General features: G+C 34.1%; 1 protein-coding gene across 2 annotated transcripts in view; it reads right to left on the reverse strand.

Moving 5' to 3' along the window:
• The window catches only part of EDIL3 (EGF like repeats and discoidin domains 3), a 392,992-nt gene that overhangs the window by 246,648 nt on the left and 127,097 nt on the right, over window positions 1-19,247 (reverse strand). The window contains exon 3 of one of the 2 annotated variants that reach the window (XM_045897830.3): window positions 9,096-9,125. The exons of the other annotated variant lie outside the window; for it this stretch is intronic. Coding sequence (XP_045753786.1) covers window positions 9,096-9,125 — 30 coding nt within the window. The remainder of the gene's footprint in view (window positions 1-9,095; window positions 9,126-19,247) is intronic. 2 annotated transcript variants of the gene reach the window in all.

The raw sequence follows: 19,247 nt of genomic DNA on the forward strand, positions 1-19,247 counted from the left end.
CTGTACTTATTATAGAATGGGCATCATGTGGTAAGTGTTGTAATGTATCATCACGTTTAATCCCTATAGCAAACCTCTAAGGTGGGCATTATTATTATCCCATTTTACAGATGATGAAAATGAAAGCTGTAAAAGGAAAATACTTTATAGGCAGGAGATAGCTATTTATCTGAAGATAAAAGCACTAGAAGCATAGGTTCAGGCTTGCAAGTCCATGGAGTTTTATCCATCATGAACCAGAAAGTTTAATGCCTTCCTTGAGCCCACAAATCCCTGGAATATTAAATTAATACTTCTCAGTGATCTATTTGTATTAAACTTTGAGGTGAAACTAGAGACAGCAAAAAAATGGGCCAGGCAATTGGAGATGGCCTTAAAGATAAATCCAACCAATATAGGGATGAATAAAAATTAAAGAAGCTCAAAGTCTATGTGTGTACAGATAGTGGAGCAACAAGCACATTATTAAATGTTAGAAATTATGTTTATCTGTTTCTCCGGAAACAGCTTTATTGAGAATTAAAATATTTTACATTTACATAATTTTTATTCGCTCTCTATGATGGTTATAGTTTATGTGTCAACTTGGCTAAAACTATGGTGTCCAGTTCCTGCGGTCAAATACTAGTCTAGATGTTGCTGTGGAGATATTTTGTAGCTGTCTACAGTCAGTTGACTTTAAAAAAGCAGATTAGCCTCTATAATGTGGGTGGGCTTCATCCAATCATCAGTTAAGGCCTTAAGAGTAAAACCTGAGGTTCCCCTGAGAAAAAAGAACTTGGACTCAAGACTGTGACATAAAAATCCTACCTGAGTTTCGAGCTGACCTGGCTTGCCCTACAGATTTGGAACTTGCCAAAGCCTACAATCATGTGAGTCAATTCCTTAAAATAAATCTCTTTAGACTATATATATTATGTATTTATACACATACACATGTATGGTTTATTGATTGATTGAGAGGGAGAGAGAGAGTGAGCAGGAGTGGGTGGTAGAGGCATGGGAGAGGGAGAGAAAGAATCTTAAGCAGGCTCCACACTCAGCGTGGAGCCTGATGTGGGGCTCGATCTCACAACCCCAAGATTATGACCTGAGATGAAATCAAGAGTCAGATGCTTAACCAACTGAGCTACCCAGGTGCCCTATATGGTTCTGCTTCTCTGGAGAATCCTTACTGATACACTCTCCGCTTCCATTTGTATACTTTTCTGACCATTTTGTTTTTAATTTGGTGCTTTTTCAGTATTTGAGCTTAACATTAACTTGGGTTTAATTTTTGTTTTTTTCTCCCAGTATTCTAAAGGTCAACAGCACAAAATCTATTATTGATTGAAATAATATGAAATTTCTACAAACATTAAATCAAAATTTTATTTACATTCTGGAGTTATTTTTCAACATTATGATGGAAGTGAGTTTCAAAAAGTTGAATTTTTAAAGCCGCAGCAACATACATGCAAAGATTAAGTCACATTTTTTCCCCAAGCTTAAAAATTTTACTAAATTTGAATGGTCATTTTCTAATATTCTAAACAAAATTATTATGTTTTGGCTATAAGTTCAAGATAAAAAAAAATGTTTATCTATAATAAGATAATATCAGCCTGGGTTAAGCTAAGTAATGATAGTATCTAATACCCTTAGGAATTTCTGGACAATGAAATTTAACATGACTGGCATTTTTTGAAATGTGGGAGAGGAAGATTACAGTTAGTAGCATATAAGAACTAGAGTTGAGCAACTTAGTAGTTTCTGTAGAAACAGATCATTAAGGGAAAAAAGAAAGATCAGTTCAATAAAGATAATACATATACGCAGTTCTGGCAAGCATAAAAATATTTTTAAGCACATGAAAGAAAAATATATAGTGAAGATGAGATTTTAAAAAGTCATGATGTAAAACATTGCAAATATGAATACAGACTTTAGCATTACTGAGATGTGTATTGAGGTATTTCTCAACTATCAGATTTCCAGAGTCTCCTAAGAATTTTTATAAAATAATACAAAAAACATACCAAAGTGTAGAAGAACTAAGAAAGCAGTTAAAAATGACAAAGAGGTGTTATAATGGTTACTTATGAGCTTTACTGATCATTGACCTACTATATATCTCCACCTGTCTCTTCCAAAAGAGTACCCTGATTCTTATTCACGTATCTGCCCCTTAGCTCCCGATCCTGAGAGAAAGCAGAAATTAACTTTATGCTCCAGGGGAAGGGCTTGAGTAGCTGGTTGTTTCAGAGGGGTGGCAGAAGGGATCTAAGCCTGTCCAATCAGAGTGGATCTTAGGCTGCTTGCTTTCTTTGCCCTCTTTGGACACAGATAAAGGTGCACATAGCCACCGTAGATTTTGGCAGACATATCATCACCACGAGGGAAACTAGTTTGAAAATGAAAATAAATTTTATACTACAGAAGACAGAACAAAAAGATGGGAAAAGAAAAACAAAACACAGATTTTTAGTGATATCAATGAGTTATGATCAATTCTGTGAGCCAATAAAATCCCTTATTAATCAAGCAACATTAAACTGACTTTTCTTTTACAACTAAAGCATGTCACACAAGAGCACCTGGGTGGCTCAGTTGGTTGAGGTCCAACTTTTGATTTTGGCTCAGCTCATGATCTCACGGTTGTGAGATTAAGCCCCACAACGGGCTCTGCTCTGGGTGTGGAGACTGCTTAAGATGCTCTCACTCCCTCTGCCCTGCTCTCTCTCAAAAATGAACGAATGAATGAATGAATGAGTGAATGAATAAAAGCAGGTCACACAATAACTGTTTTTAGAATGTATGCATTGCTAGATATTAACATATACTACTGAAGAAATTATATCTTCAAGTTATACTATGAGGGATTTTTGTTATTTCACATATTTCTTGGCAATATTTTAACTTTACTTCAAGTTCAGATTTATACTTTTTGGGGAAAGATGATAGATTATATAACTATATCTATATTCATAGAGTTACAAACATATTCTTACACTTGTCTAAAGAGAAAGATATGGAGTAGGTAATCTCCCAAATTCCCTACTGGTAACATGATCCTATACTACAGTGAAGTTTATCTTAGTAAAAACATGAAAAAATACTATCTACATAAAACAGAGATTTAAATAACACTATTTTTCTCTTATAGTTCAATATAATATCACACATCTATCAATAAAAAGTTTTGTTTTATAAAAAAAAATGTCAGCTCTATTTGGCCTTTTCACTAAAGCCTCAGTAAACTGGACAAAGCTAATCTTTAGAAGCAATGGTTTCCTCCTTATTCCACTGTGAATCTGCAAATAATAACTTCTGGTTTTTAGAGATCATAGCAATAAACTTCTGGTTTTTATATATAAGTTTTTTAATATTTAAGCCTCCTTAGCGTAGCTTTATGAACAAGAATATACTTGATAAAATAATTAGTAAAGTTGCTCCAGGCACTAGAGGGAAAATATGTCTATATAGGAAAGGAGAAAATGTGTAACAAATGTAAGGCGAACAAAAACGAGGATGTGAAGCTCTATTTCAGACCCCAAGGAAGTAAAGTGCTAAGATCAGAATGCAAAAGCAACTCTTGTTCATTAGAGAATAATATGGTAAGATATTATTCATTTTCAAAATGCATGGGTTGTAGAATAATTGAGCAAAGTCAGCCATGCAGAATTAAATTTCATTAAAAAAAAAAACAGGAAAGAGTCTAAAAGAAATCTACAGCATAGTTAAGAAAATCACAAAATTCACTATAAACAGAAGGGAAGCTTTTGTAGGGCCAAAACTGAATATTTTAAAAGTTAGAGAAAAATATCTAATTACTCCATGTACTGTGTTTAGCTACAGAAATATGTAACATTTGTTTTAAACATATATATATACACACACACATGCATACATACATATATACATATATTTATACACACACACGGTTTATCTGTATAACCATATACATATGATTTACCTATAAAGGCATAAATGTATATTTATATATGTAAAACTGTAGTTATAAATCTTTACTATTGTCAGTCAGTATTCTATTATATGTGTAGACGATTGGTGTTGTGTGTACTTCCTCAATGGCCAAGCTGGTCTTCTGAAAGATTAAACATATTAAAAGATTTAGAAGGAACCAGAGAAAATGATGATGCTCTGGTGTGCCCTGTCACTATTATCTGGATCTCTGATGGGCATCACAGAGATCACAATTAGTTTATTAGAAACTATTGCATGCAGGTGGCAATGTCTATCAACACTACCAAGTGGGATCAGATATCAATAGTCCTCAAATAAGTTTAACATTTAAGTAAACTATGAAATTTTAACATTATAAACATATAAAGAACAGTATAGCTTTCATAGTTTAGTATTTTAACATAGCTGGTGGTCTTTTACATTCACCTGAAAGTTCCATTTTTTCTAATCATAACTTTTTGTTATTCTTTGTTAGCTCAGTATTTATATAAGCCCAAACCCAGTTCTTTAATATTAAAAAACAAAGTGACAGAACAATTAAAAATCTGTCCTTAGGCAAGAGAAGAAGAAAAAAAAAATCAAGCTTTGTTTTTGCGGTGGTAAGAATAAAACAGTAAGTGGTTTTAATTTTAGCCACTGTCCTACTGTAGAGCTATAAAGATCTCCACAAGCCGGTTTTTGACCGATTTTGATCCCATTCAATAACATTTTTCATTTCTGGCCCTGCTGTTATTCTTATAATGATTTCATCAACTTGATGAATAAATGGTATTTCCAGAGAGGTAAAATAATAGCTAATAAGACAAAATAAATTAAGAGGAATGAGGAAATTTATGTGAGAATAAGCTTGATTTAATATACCTTACAGTTAATAAATTAAATTTTATATAGATTAGTTCATTTGTAGAAGTCAATTTTCTAATGCAAATGTCTTAATTTTTTAAAGGACACAGACAAAAGTATGGGTATAATCAGTTTATGAAGCCTCTCCCTATTATGAAATTTAAATAAAAGATAAATGAAAATTGGATTTGTGCAACTGAGTGGGAAGCAGCCACTGACTTAACTTTATTAAAGAGTGTTATTTTATGAAATTTAATCTAAATATTATGTATCACCTTTCAAAAGTTGTAAACTGATTTCTTTTCAAAGTTATAAACGGATCTATATTTCACACACACAGATACACACACACTACACATTCTTAATAATTGTAAATCTTTGTTTTTGAAGGCATATTTATTAGGCCAAAGTCTGATGAATACAGTAGCACAGTTCTGAAACTATAAAGGAATAATTTATGTTATAATGTCATAAGCAGATTCTGAAGGAAATTACAAAAGAGAACTTCCAAAAACTATTTGAGCAATAGCAACATAATTGGATCATATATATCACCTCTAAAGGTGATTCATTTGAAAGTACAGCATCCGTATGGCCACTCTAAAAATATGAATCTCATTAGTTTGTAATTATTGGGATATAACCTAGTTTGAATAGATTTCTTGTATAGTTCATGGGTGTGCTCTTTATACTCAATGAAATAAGATGTTTAAATATCTGAGCATAAGATTCAACTAAGATAAATAAAAAGGAGCTTTCAGTAGTTACAGAAACAGGTGTTAGGTGAAACCGCCCTAGTAACTCAGATGCTACAAAACATGTTCCTCTAGGCTAATGCATCCCATCAGAACCTTCAGAGATGAATGATTAACAAGCAGATGCTCTATATTCAATAACAGGATATATCCCCACAAGGAGAAACACAGATGTGATGTATTATGCTTCCCATCCACAAAATAACACACAAAAAAAGCAGTTATTAAGCGCTTGCTTTTTTGGATGGCAATTTAGAAGTTCAAGTAAGAGAAATTAGGCATATTTGAATAAATAAACACAGGATAAAGCTTAAAAATTTTGTAAACATTGTAATGTGGAAACAGACTAGAGGGTTCAGTTATCTGTTTGAATAACAGCAGTCATAATAATTCCAAATTAAAGGCTAATCAAATAGGCTCTATTGTAAAGAGAAAGGCCTATATCATTTTGTAGCATTATAACACGAGTAAAACACTATCTAATATCTCATTAATTTTCTCAGAGTTATATTGTCTATTGTTCTGATTTTTTTCACACTATATATTATTCAAGATAGAAACCTATTATTCTTTTTAGAAATAGTTCTGAACAATGAGAATTTGTCACATTGTGGAATTATAATTAATCCAATTCTGTGTACCTGTGGGGTAAAAACAACCTAGATTTGTTATACAATATCCATACATTGCAAACATTTAATAAAGAGTATCATTCAGTAGCAGTATCCACTAGGGACCTGCACTGATGTCATGTGTAGATTCGCTTAAAATGATCATTCTTAATTCATAATTCATATGTTAATAACTAATAATCAGGAGCCTGTGACACCCCCATTTACTTTATAATTTCTTCTCCTATTGAACTTTGAGGATTAGCAGATCTTCTACTGGAAACATTTAAATTATTTAATTTAAAGAAATTAAAGTATGTATTTGAAGGAATTACTGTCCAATTATGCTGTGAATCTGAAGGAAGAATATGAGTCTGATAAGGATATTGAAGATATCATGTAGGAACATGTAAATGTTTAATTCAGGTAAAATTTGGGGGCAAACAAAAGATTGCATTTCATTGATGATACAAACAGTATGGAGAAGTACTGGGAAAGAAAGAAAAAATAAAGAACCATAACATGAGTCTGAGCTTAGAAAAGATTATTCTAGATAAATTCTGTTAATGGAAGATGATGAGAGTAGAAACAGAGCATTATTAACCATTTATGAAATAAATATATTCTGTATAACAGTTTTAAATAAAAGGTATATTTTGAATAAATATTAATGAAGAAGAATATTACATAAACAGATAATAAATATTCATTTAAGAAAAATGTTGAAATAACTGGTGGCAAATGGTACCAAAAAGAACTAAAGTAATCATAATCCACTTTCCACAACTATTCACGTTCCTTATAAAACCAAGTTTTCACAAATCTCATAATAAATATTTTGTCAAAGGTTTAATACTACACAATAATACTCTTTTTATTATGTACTTTGATAAAATTAAAAGGAAAACATTTAACTCCCACTGGCAGTTTTTATATAGAAGGAGTGCCTGCTTTCCTAAATGACAAATTTTCTCAATGCTGATCTGTATATGAAATATTTTGTTAAAATATTCCTTAAGAATACCTTTTTGTTCTATTCTAAAAGTCTGTGCTAAAATCACAACAAAAACATCTGGTCACATCTAAAAACAAAAATACTTTTAAACCATAATTTAAACTTTATGATGTTCAGATCACTCTAGAGTAAAATAAATATTTAGGGAAAAAAATACTCAGTTGCATTTGCCAGAAGGTTTTCTTAGTAGGCAGATAACTTATTAAAATAACTTTAAAATAATAAAATCACACCAAGAAATAGTTATATTATACTTAAATATCATTTACACTATGTTAAAATTAATCCTCACTATGCAAAAATCGTAATTCTTTTGCATTGGCACCAAAATTGTTTGGCAGGCAACAGAGCAAGGTGTGGGGTGTAAGATGGGAGAGGAACGAGCCTGAGCTAGAAAGGCATCTTGCTCATTAAGAATTGATACAAAGAGAAAACTCAACTAAGGTTGAGAAATACAGGAATCTTTGGGCAACCCAGCGAACACTAATGCCTCAAGTTAGGGCAAAAAGAAGTCAGGAACTAGACAAGAGGAGTCATAGCAACGGATGAGTTTGCTATTGAGTCATGTGATTAGATTGCTCCTAAAAATGGGCCGCACAATATTGACTAGACTGGGAGAAAATGATAGGGAGCTCATATAATTGAGAGTTTATCTAATTCTGTGATTCCATTATCAAAGGAATTATAATGAGTATCATGCAATAAGGCATCCTTTGGGTTTATGAAAGATTTTTGTAAGACATCTACTTCATTTTCTTCCACTGAATTTTTGATCTTTCAAATTTACTCCTACAGATAAAGATCCCCACCCAGCCACTTTTGGAGGAAGGTAGAAAACAGGAAGTCTGGAACCAGTGGAAATAAGTTAGGTCTATGAATTGAAATGACCCTACCTTGTACCTAAGTTCCAGTAACTGGGCTAGATTGCCCCCTCCTTCCTATAAAATCAGGCTGCCTTTTGTTCATTGGTTTCAGTAACCATTTCCTGCTCTTGTCTCTCAGACTTATTTATTAGAATTCCGCAATTACTTGTCTAAGAAGGAATCTAGTGCTGAGATCTGGTTTTCCTCTTCAGACCAGCCTCTGACCCCTACATCTCAGGACCTGACTCCTTTTTCCTGATGTTGCTGGTCTGCCTGGGCCTTTTATTTATTGCTAACCACAACAGCTGCGCCGCCTACTTTATCCTTATAAATATGTCTGGTCTTCAGGCTCCTGGCATTTCTCTTTGATCCATCCCATTGTCCTAAAACCTAGAAGATACAGCGCCTTCTCTACCATTAGCGTTCTTCATAGTACTTAGTTCAAACTTGAGGCTGTGCTTGATAAATGCTGGTTAGCTGGATGAGAAGCAAAGTTACGATGCCAAGTTTCAGGATCATTAAGTTATAACTGTAAAAATTTGTTTTAAATAAAGTGTTTGAGACAACAATATGATTTTTATCCTTAAACTTAAATGAATAGCATGTTTAGTGCCTGTTATATATTTGATAATGCAATATTCTATCATGGCATTTCATTTTACCATTTTCCTTTTTTCATTCTGCTCATTTTATTAATTTTCTGCATTTTATCATTTTAGTTTTTCCTCATTTTGTTATTTTGGGCATTTTTCTTAATGTTTTAATTTTCTCATTTCCTTATTCTTGAATGTTGATGCGATATTTTATATTGTGTTTTCTTCTGTGGTAGTTTATCTTCAATTCTTTTTTTATTTAAAACTTATAACCAACATAATTTAATCTGGGACAGCATAATGGGTCCAAGAAATAAAAAAGTCAATAGATGAAACAAGTGCTTGTTTTTTTGGTTGAAACCTGAAAAAATCCACTTCAAAGGGTGAAGGGTCTATTAATAAGGGCATTAAATTAAATAGAAATAATCTTAGCAACATAGGAACTTTACCTGCTGAAGTTGGCTCTTCTTCATCTGATGCTATGATAAGAGGAAAAGAGGTGAAGTGGGGACAGGGAAAGGGTGGGTGGATGGGGGTGGGGAGGGAGAGAGAGAGAAAGAGAGAAATTGAACATAAATATATTTTGCATTTTCAAACAATGACTATAAGCTCCTGACTTGTAATTTTGTGAATACATTAGAAATCTGCCATTAGGTAATTGGATAATGACAAATTAATGGGCATTTACATTAAATTAACATTTATATACTTTTATACTCTAAAATACATATTTATTAGAAAAGACCATTCAGTTGTCTGAATCTGATTTCCCTTCCTTTTTGCAAACAAGATTGACTATTTAGTTTGAGTGTAAATTATAGTTATTATGAATTATATTGTTTAATAATATAAATTGTATATAACATATGAATATCCTACCACCACTTTGTGGGAATTTTCTATTAGCAAAGAGGAATCAAAAGGCATTGTGGATAGTAAAAATTTTGTTCCATGAAGTAGACATTTTATAAATAAGATAGGGGTTACACATAAACACACTCAACTCACACGTATCACACACTTTAAGATTCAGAAGTGGTGATTCTGTGGTGAAGCCACAAAAACCTGAATTTTGAAGGTTGACCCCAAGTGGTTTTGATGCTCGTGGTCTACAACCCACAAATGATAAACATGGATATTATAAAAGGAAAGGCCACAATATGAAAATACAACTTTATGCTAAAGCAGTGGTTCACAACCATGAATGTATCTTAGAATGCCAAACTCTGGGCCCTCCCTCAAACCAATTAAGTCACAATCTCTTTCAACGGTATTAATTTGTAGCCAGGATTGAGGCATTACTAGATAATATCAATATAGGTAACATGAACTATAACTCAAAGTGGGAATCATTCTGATTCCTGTTTTAAAAGGGAGGAATTAAAAAAAAAATTGAGGGGGTGGTGCAGAGAGAGAAGAGAATCTTAAGCAGCCTCCACACCCAGTGTGGAGCCCCCCATGGGGCTCGACCTCACAACCCTGAGATCATGACCTGAGCAGAAATCAAGAGTCGGACACTTAACTGACTGAGCCATTGAGGTGCCCCAAGACATTACTAAGTAACACCAATATAAGGTAACATGAACTATAACTCAAAGTGTGAATCAGTCTGATTCCTGTTTTAAAAGGGACGAATTTTTAAGAGCAGCCAGACTCCAAGGGTAATAATCTGTTATGTGTATGTAGGGGATTGAGCATGGTGTTGTAAGAGTGAAAAAAAGAGTTTATCTGAAGTTGCTTCACAATATTGCCTAGAATCCACCTCTTCCCCTTTACACTAACAGACAGACTCTGTGAGGGGGTATTTCTGCTCTGTACACAAGCGCAGCTTACCCCAAATATTACCGTTGAGTTATATGACACCAGCAGGTACTATTTCATTTGATCCATGAAGTTTTAAAATAAAAATTTACTCAGCTGAATTGCTTATAAAGGAGCTTTGTTCCCAGGTGATTCGTTAATCAAGGTATCACTGTGTAGCCAGGGAGCAGTCTCTACTCTTTCCCATTAAGGTTACCTGTGCACAGAGCACACCTTAGACAAACTGACTTTGTGTCCTGACAGTATTTTCCTCTCACACGGTTTGGCTTGTCTCCTTGGCACATAAAGAAATGGAGAGAGCAAACACACTTGGCATGCATGGTGTGGAGAACATAAATATTTAAAAAGCCATTTGCTGCTTTATTATGTCCAAAATATATCATAACATGTTCGAAGTGGAAAACTGTCAGTAGCTTCCAGGAATTCCCTTTTAGAAAAATACCATAAAGCCTTGTAGAAGTGCTGACTTAAATGGTCATTATTAGTAAAAGTCTGGAGAGTCAAAGTGGGGGGGGGGAAGGAACTCAATTTATAAAGCTATGATGAGATGAAAATTACTTATATTTGATACAGAGGTTTAGAGTGACTGAGCAATTTGTCCAAGGTCCATTTGAATTTGAGCTCAAGTCAATGTGACTTTCAAACCAAAATCTTTCCACTATGCCTTACTTTCTCCCAAAGTGTTGACTCAGTATCCACTAAGAGAGAAAGGGAAAAAGGGGAATAGAGTCATGGAGTGAGGACTGGCTAGATCTCTGACAGTGTTACTTGGACTTAAGCATAATGGGGAAAAAAAAAAAACTGGATGTGGGGACCGGGAAACTTCTTTAGGTCCCTTACAACACTGGCAGATGAAATCTAGAGTGTCTAGTTAAAATATCCTAAGCATGTGATGCCTAAGGAAGTAAGATTAGAAATGCTAACATTTTATCCCTCCATTACATATGGATAAGCAAGAAATTTTCGGAAAGAACTATCCAGCACAGAAACAAAGACAATTAAATTTATAGATGTCTTAGCAAGTAGAATGTCTTAAAACCAAAGCCTGTGGGGTAAGCAGTGCACTAACCTACACTTAAGCCTGTGATACCTAAAAATATCTTTGTAACAGATTAGCAGTATTAGAGTCAGCAGATACACAGGTCTGCATAGAATTCTGTTTCTATACATCTCCATAATGGTGGTTCTTCGTAATACAAAGATGTCACTAACCAGTACTCATACTATTAAAATACACACACACACACACACACACAAAGGCACATACATAAGGGTTAGTATTACTATTAATTCACTCTTGCAGTGATCTCTAGCAAAGAGGGTCTTGTAAGTGGCTAGCTATGTTACCAAACAGAGCATCATGAACTATTAACAGGTGGCAGCTAGAGCCCCAAAGGTACAAATAAGCCTCAAAGTAGACATTAGTGGCCTATTTAGTGAAATTTAAGTAAAATAATTACCACAGAAGATAATGCCATGCTACCCAAATGATTTTTCACTTTTCCATTTGCTTCTCAGAACTCATTGAAATCAGCAAATCAAAAAATATGTCTTTGTCACATGCAAGTTCCTTTAATCCCAGAAATTAAAAACACATGCACCGGGGCATCTGGGTGGCTCAGTCAGTTAAGGGTCTGACTCTTGATTTTGGCTCGGGTCATGATCTCAGGGTCGTGGGATGGAGCCCTGAATCAGGCTCTATGATCAGTGCAGAGTCGGCTTGAGATTTGCTCTCCCTCTCCCTCTGCCCCTTCCCCCTCTTGCATTCTCCCTCTCTCTCCCTCTCTGTCATAAACAAATAAAATATTTACAAAAAACAAAACAAAACAAAACACATGCACCAAGCAAAACAAAGCTAAACAAGTAACTCTGTATTGCTCTGCCTGGTCACAATGCAGGAGGATGTACTGAAATGACGGTGACAGTAGAAAAACAGCAAAAATATATATCTGATATAGACAACTTAGATGTGCAGCCCTCTCATTGCTCATAACATCACCCTGGGCATTCATTAAAATGCCCCAGATCTACTGAGTTTGAATTTGGGTGTTAGTTCAGGTTTCTGCATTTTTAAAAAGTGCAGCAGGTGACTGTTACAAACACTAAATGTTGAGAATGATGGCTATACCCATCAAAATTTATTGCAATAGGAAAGAGCCATGGGTGCAGTTGTTGGAACTGCAGCAGTAAATTAGCAGGCTTATAGGAAACCCTTCACAATATGTACTGGGGTTGCTTCACCAGCTCTCAAAGCTCTTTCTCTTGTATCATCTTCAGGTTTATTTGGATATCTACATCAATACTTTGGAGGAAGATAACTTATCCTTTGGATATAGAGGGGAAGCTTGTATCTCAGAACTAAACAAATCTTTTCCATTTTCCTGGCCACCATTATTCGTCTAGGTAAGCATAAGACCCATTTGGGGACAGTGATGTGTAAGATCAAGTTTGTGTGTGCTTGGGTGAGGTGAGGCTCTTGGAAAGGTTTCTTTAATCTTCTGAGAAAGTGTCTGGAAAAAAACCTCTTTCTCTTCCCTTTAGACCCAGACAGGAAGCCTGTGGTCCCAGAAGTGAGCTGGCAGACATTTTGCAGCCATGATGGGAGCCAGCGCTAGAAAGAAGCCAATCCTGCTCAAAGGCAGAATGGAAGAACAGAAAGAAATTAGATTACTGATGATATAGTTCAGCCACTAAATCATATTCTTACCCAAATCTGGACCTTCAGTTCTGAGGAAAAATTCTTCTACTTTATTGTTTATCTAGTTTTAGTTTTCTCTAATTTGCAACTACATGACATGCTGCCACTACTATAACCAGTTTTGTTGTTCCCATTTAAAATATATTAGAACACATAAGGAATTAATTATGTCTGAGGCAGTTGAGACGGAAAGTACATACAGCCTTGGGCGTTGCATTCTGAGGGCAGCTGGGCTTTCAGCACATAATTTTCCCACAGAGCTCATGACCACGTTTTGATACACTAAACCTACCATGATTTTGAAGTTGTTTATTTAGGATGGTCTGACAGTGTACATGTTTATGAACTGGGTTAGTAGGTGTCAGAAGAAGGCAACCTGTAGACTCCCCTTCCCTCTTTTCTCCTTCCTTCCCAACCTTTCTCTTTTGTTCCACAGGATCAACTCTCAAGTACAGTAACTACCCAAACCTGACAGGCTGTGTGCTGCAGTGATACACATATAATATTAAAACACACATACTTCTTCACGGGACAGGCTTTAGTTCTATACGGTATCAACAATTCTTATATCTCCTGTCTTTGTTTGTCTTATCCTTGGGTGTTTTAAGTGAACTTTTATAACCTGGAAAGTCTATCCATTCCAAAAACAATTCTATACCCACTGTGACTCACCACCATACCATAAAGCCTTGTAGAAGTGCTGACTTAAATGGTCATTATTAGTAAAAGTCTGGAGAGTCAAAGTGGGGGGTGGTAGGTGGGAAGGAACTCAATTTATAAAGCTATAATAGCTATAGCTATTCCCATCAAATAGGAATAGTTCATTATGAAATATATAAAATACATTTCTTAGAATATTATAATCTATTTTACATATGGATGTTACTCAATTCATATTGATTTAAGGATCATTTGTTTGCTATATTATAAATCTAGTTAATTATGTACCAGATATGCTCTGCAAGTCTGAAATTATCTTGTAATTCATTATTTCCATAAACAAAGAAACAAGAAATATATACTCTTAAACTCTGACAATATTTCAGAAGTTTTGATTCAACTGCAGTGATGAAAAAATAACAATATTTATGTATGATTATCCATGCTTGCGAGGTGATAAATGCTATAAATGTGAATATGTATGTGTGTGTGTATGTGTGTGATTACTAAGGAAAAGAAAAGTAAATTACAATTTCAAATTTGTGAACTTAGTCGTTTAAATAGGTTGTAGAGTTGCTTCTGGAAGTATTCAGAGATGTATTTAGAGATAGGTTTTGGTTCATATGGTTTTTGTTTTATTATTTGTTTGTTCATCCGTTTTTTGGCCAATGGCCCAAAGAGGACATACCTTAGGACTTAAAAGTTGCCATTACCAACTTCTTCCTTGTGAAAATACAAAGAGGAATATTATTCTCTCCCAGCCAAAGACTTCAGACAGCAAATGATTTGGTCAGTTATACACTCTCAGAACTGCACAATGTTTGGGACACAATGAGAAACAACAGATAATGTTTGCATTGAAAGTATTCAGAGAATTACGAAGTCTTCTCTATGCTATTAGTCTTTCACATGCATTTTGATTCCTGTGCTAAACTTGGAGAATGGCATCTATTTGAGTACAGTTAAAAATATGTAATATATATAATTATGTACACATGTAGTTAGTATGTAAGTATATATTTGTATGTTTATTAGTCTCCTCCATTGGACTAGGAGTTTCATGAGGTCAGGGCTGTGACTTTTTTGTTCACCATTATAATTGTAGTTTTAGAACAGAGTCTACAATGTTGTAGGGTTCAATAAATATTTGTCAAGAGAAATAAAACAATATAGATAAATATTTAATACACTCCACTTTGTTGCTCAATAAAATTCAGCTGTTTCATTAGGCTACATTACTAGACTTATCAAAGAGAAAACCTTACATCTTCATCTATATTTTATTTTTTATTATTTTTTTAAGATTTTATTTATTTGAGAGAGAGAATGAGATAGAGAGAGCATGAGAGGGGGAGGGTCAGAGGGAGAAGCAGAGTCCCTGCTGAGCAGGGAGCCCGACGTGGGGCTTGATCCCAGGACTCCAGGATCATGACCTGAGCCGAAGGCAGTCGCCCAACCAACTGAGCCACCCAGGCGCCCTTCATCTATGTTTTAGTTACATAGATCTATCTATCTATATCTATATATATCTATATCTCTATAGATATAAATATAAATAATTATATATATACTGACTTATGTAATTATATAGTCATATAAATCAGATCTACTTTCTTGGGGCAGGAGAGAAAAGGAATAATGGTTCAAAAGACAATGGTTACTCTAATGACCATTTGATCATCTCATGAAAAAATAAATCTGTGATTTTAAACTAACTAAGAAAGCATCAAACTAATGCTTATTAACTAAATAGATTCATTAAAATAGAACCACAAAATGCACTTTCTATGTTTAGTAGTGATGCACCTCACATGGGTTTCACAATATTAAACAGTGAATCATGTTAACAGCAATTAGCAGTGCATTTGCGATTTTCTCACTTTAGAAATAGGTACAAATGGGAAAAATAATTAAAAAAATGAATGGAAGCTTTAGTTTCATTGTTTTGTCACTGAGTTAAAAAATACATAATTTATAAAACTAAACCAGAGTACTGGGAAGTTGGTAAATAATATGACTCATCTCCCAGCTAGTATCAAAGAGACATTGGGGACATAATTAGGATACATTTTCCTGCTTAAAGGAAGCACTAAAGATCTTTAAGCTAGGTGATTTGACATTACAAAGGCCTTATAATTCAGCATATCATTTATCTATTCAATTGTCCTCAATCCTTTGTTTATTCTATGTGTTCTCCTTCCCTATCCAAATTCATCCCACCCTTGTAGACTCAATTCAAATTTCACCATCCTCAGTATATTAGCATTTAGTTTAGTCTCCAGATTTGTGTAGTTGTCCCCTTTGATTCCCGCTGACTTTTAAACTATAACCTAAATAAAGCCAGTGTGAAACAAAATAGCAATATTTTCCAGTCTTGTTCCCAAGCCGGACATTATCTACTATCCTTCATTCAGGGCAACAGTTATGTTTTAATTTTGTATAGTGCACATGATTGGTACTGAGTAAATATTTTTGGAAAGCTGTCTAATTTTAGAGATGAGAAATGAAGTCTAGTAAGTAAATTTAATGTCTGTTTTTACAGTACTGTGAGCTATGTAAAGTAAGGATTGGTAATTAAACCTAAGATATCCTAAGAAAATTCATGGGCAAATGGAAAGAAGAAATTTGAAAAGGACCAAGCAGATTAACAGCTAATATATATATGATAGCTCAGATTGCATCAATTTTAAATAAAATTAATTCATAATCTTTCTGAAAATGTAATTTGGGAGAGAGGAAGTAGTTCTGCAAAGAGAATGCTATGTTCTGTGACAAGGGAAGCCATGCAGCAGAGGTTACCGGCACAACACATGGGACATTCAGATGGTCACAGCACCCATATTATTTTGTTTCACAGCATCTGACAAAAGGAAAATGATACCATCAGGCTCACGTTCCATGGATTTCTGTTTTATTTACATGTGGGAAACTGCTCACTTCAACCTCAAGTCATTTCCATAAGTCTGGGCAAATGCACTAATCTAAAAAGCAAGTCTGTTAAAACCAAAAGAAAAAAAACTAAAAGGCAATGGGAAAACCAGCAAGATTGACACAAATCTCAGTGACAGCATCCACTCAAGGAAATCACAGAATCATTGCACATAAAATGTTAATGTCAGAAGAGATTTTGTGATTAAGGGGTTGGCAAAAAACAAACAAACAAACAAACAAAACCTGTCAAAATGGGTTAAGGTTTGCATTAGGAGTATATGTATGAAATCATCTAAATTACCAAATAAAACCCACCATAAACTGAATTTTGAAGTAAAATTCATATACATATGAATACATGTACATATAGTATATAAATTAAATATTTATTTATAATATAAATAAAAGGACTATACAACACATGCTGTTCTATAACTTGCTTTTTTCACTAATATTTGCACATATTTTTCTGTGTCAGTATACTCAGTGAATATGGGCAGTATTTATTAATGTTTTGTTTTATGGACATACCGTAATTTATTTAACTCTATTGAATGATATTTGGATGGAATCAGGGGTTTCTCTCTTACAAATAATACTGCAATGAATAATCAGACTCCATTTAAATAGTGATAGAAACATGAAACAAAAATAAATGACCAAATTTCATTAAATAAATTAGCTCATAATACCGTGCACAATATAAAATATTCCTTTTCTGTAAATAAGGCTTTTAAATGATCCTGCTTTATGCCACCAGCCTATCCACAGTAATATGCTTCTTTAATATATTGGACAACATGATATTTGTGCCTTCTTCCTGTGAAAGTTACTCCCACAACAGAGCTACCATTAGTGGTGACCAAGTAGAACTTTCAGGGTCCCGTGTCCAAGTAGTACAAGACACAGAAACAAAAGAAATGGCTGAGCTCTGTGCTTGGGCAGATGCAGCCTTAGGGTTAACCACTGAGTATAATATTCTTATATTAAGTAATATAAAACTTCAATATTTTAAGAAAAATAAATGGTGGCCATTTGAAGACAGAAAATTGCTTTATTACAAAATCTTGGCATATAATGTGTGTGTGTATGTGTGCACAAGCAAACATTTAATAGGTTAAAGTTATTTCCAAGATGACAAATTTACCACGAAATTTGTGAAGGCTTTTAACAAAACATCATTCCTTTTTCACTGCTTATATTACAAAGAGGAATTCAGAAATTTCATGATGGCTTTGAAATGATGAATTCCCAAAATATAGTTCCACGTACTTGGCTTAATTAAAATACCTTTTGAAACTCAAAAGATGAAGGGGAAAATAATAGCGGGCAGGTGTAATTTGAAGAGAGCTCAGATATCTCTGGTGGATCTATGTTTCTCTTTGGTCTAGGGGAATTTTTTTTTTTTTTTCACGTAGTTTGAACTCATCCCAAGGACACTAACTTTATGAGATAAAGCACAGCTTCTACTTGCCTATATAGAACTCAGCTAATCTAATGTGCCACTGACTTATTCAGCAGTCAGTTAATGACTGCTAAAGAGGATTGTTTTTCCTCCTATCTGTTAAAATAGAAGTTAAAATTAAATGCTTTCTTTTCAGAATCATTAGGACCTTCTTTAAAGGAAAATAGTCAGTGTATCCACACTCAGGCATTAATCAAGTGACATTGACAATGTGATCTCCCTGTCTGCAAAACTGGTCTCCCTAGGCCAAATTTTTCCTTAATTGAAATGTCTTTAAAGAACTCAACTGATAAAAAAGTAGACAGGTCTAACTTTAAGACAATGAAATCGAATAAAGGTATAGGGCTATTCAGGGAGGGCCCAAGCCCCATTCTTCTTGTCTTTTTGCTTATTTTCAAGTTGTGAATGCGTACTATTAACTTCTACTCTTCCAAACTGCCAAAACAAACAAAACAAAAACAAAAACAAAAGAATAGTCAAGTAAATATAGGCTGTTCAGAAAACAGAATGTAAGCGACTTTGAGAAACAAAATTTTAAATCCAAACCAGACTTAAAGGTCACTTAGTCCAACTTGCCAACTAAACATCTAAATATTCCTTCAAAACTTCTAGTGGCAGGGAACTTAAAATCTCATAAAGAAACATGTCACATTGCTCTCCCAGGGCTAGCCTCTGGAAAACAATGGGATGATATGGCTCTTTCTTTGACATAACAGCCATTCAAATATCTGAAAACAGTTATCATATTCCCCATAATTCTCTTCTTAACTGAGATAAACCTCTCCACTTAATTTCATATATCATGGCATATACCCCGGTCATCATTTTTTTAACCTCCTGATAAATTCAAATTTGTCAAGGTCTTTTGGGAAATACAGCAAGAAGAATTAAATCTCCAGATGAGATCTGACTAGGACAAAATACCATGCCCTTATTACCTGCCTTCTTTAGGCTGCTATATTACAACTAATAATCCAACATTGTATTAGCTACTAAAAGAGTAAGAAATTAATTTCCTTTCTCTCC

Source organism: Mirounga angustirostris, unplaced genomic scaffold (assembly GCF_029215605.1).
Source record: "Mirounga angustirostris isolate CCGP_5_RB_7025 unplaced genomic scaffold, mMirAng1.0.hap1 SCAF_7, whole genome shotgun sequence".
NCBI lineage: Eukaryota > Metazoa > Chordata > Mammalia > Carnivora > Phocidae > Mirounga > Mirounga angustirostris.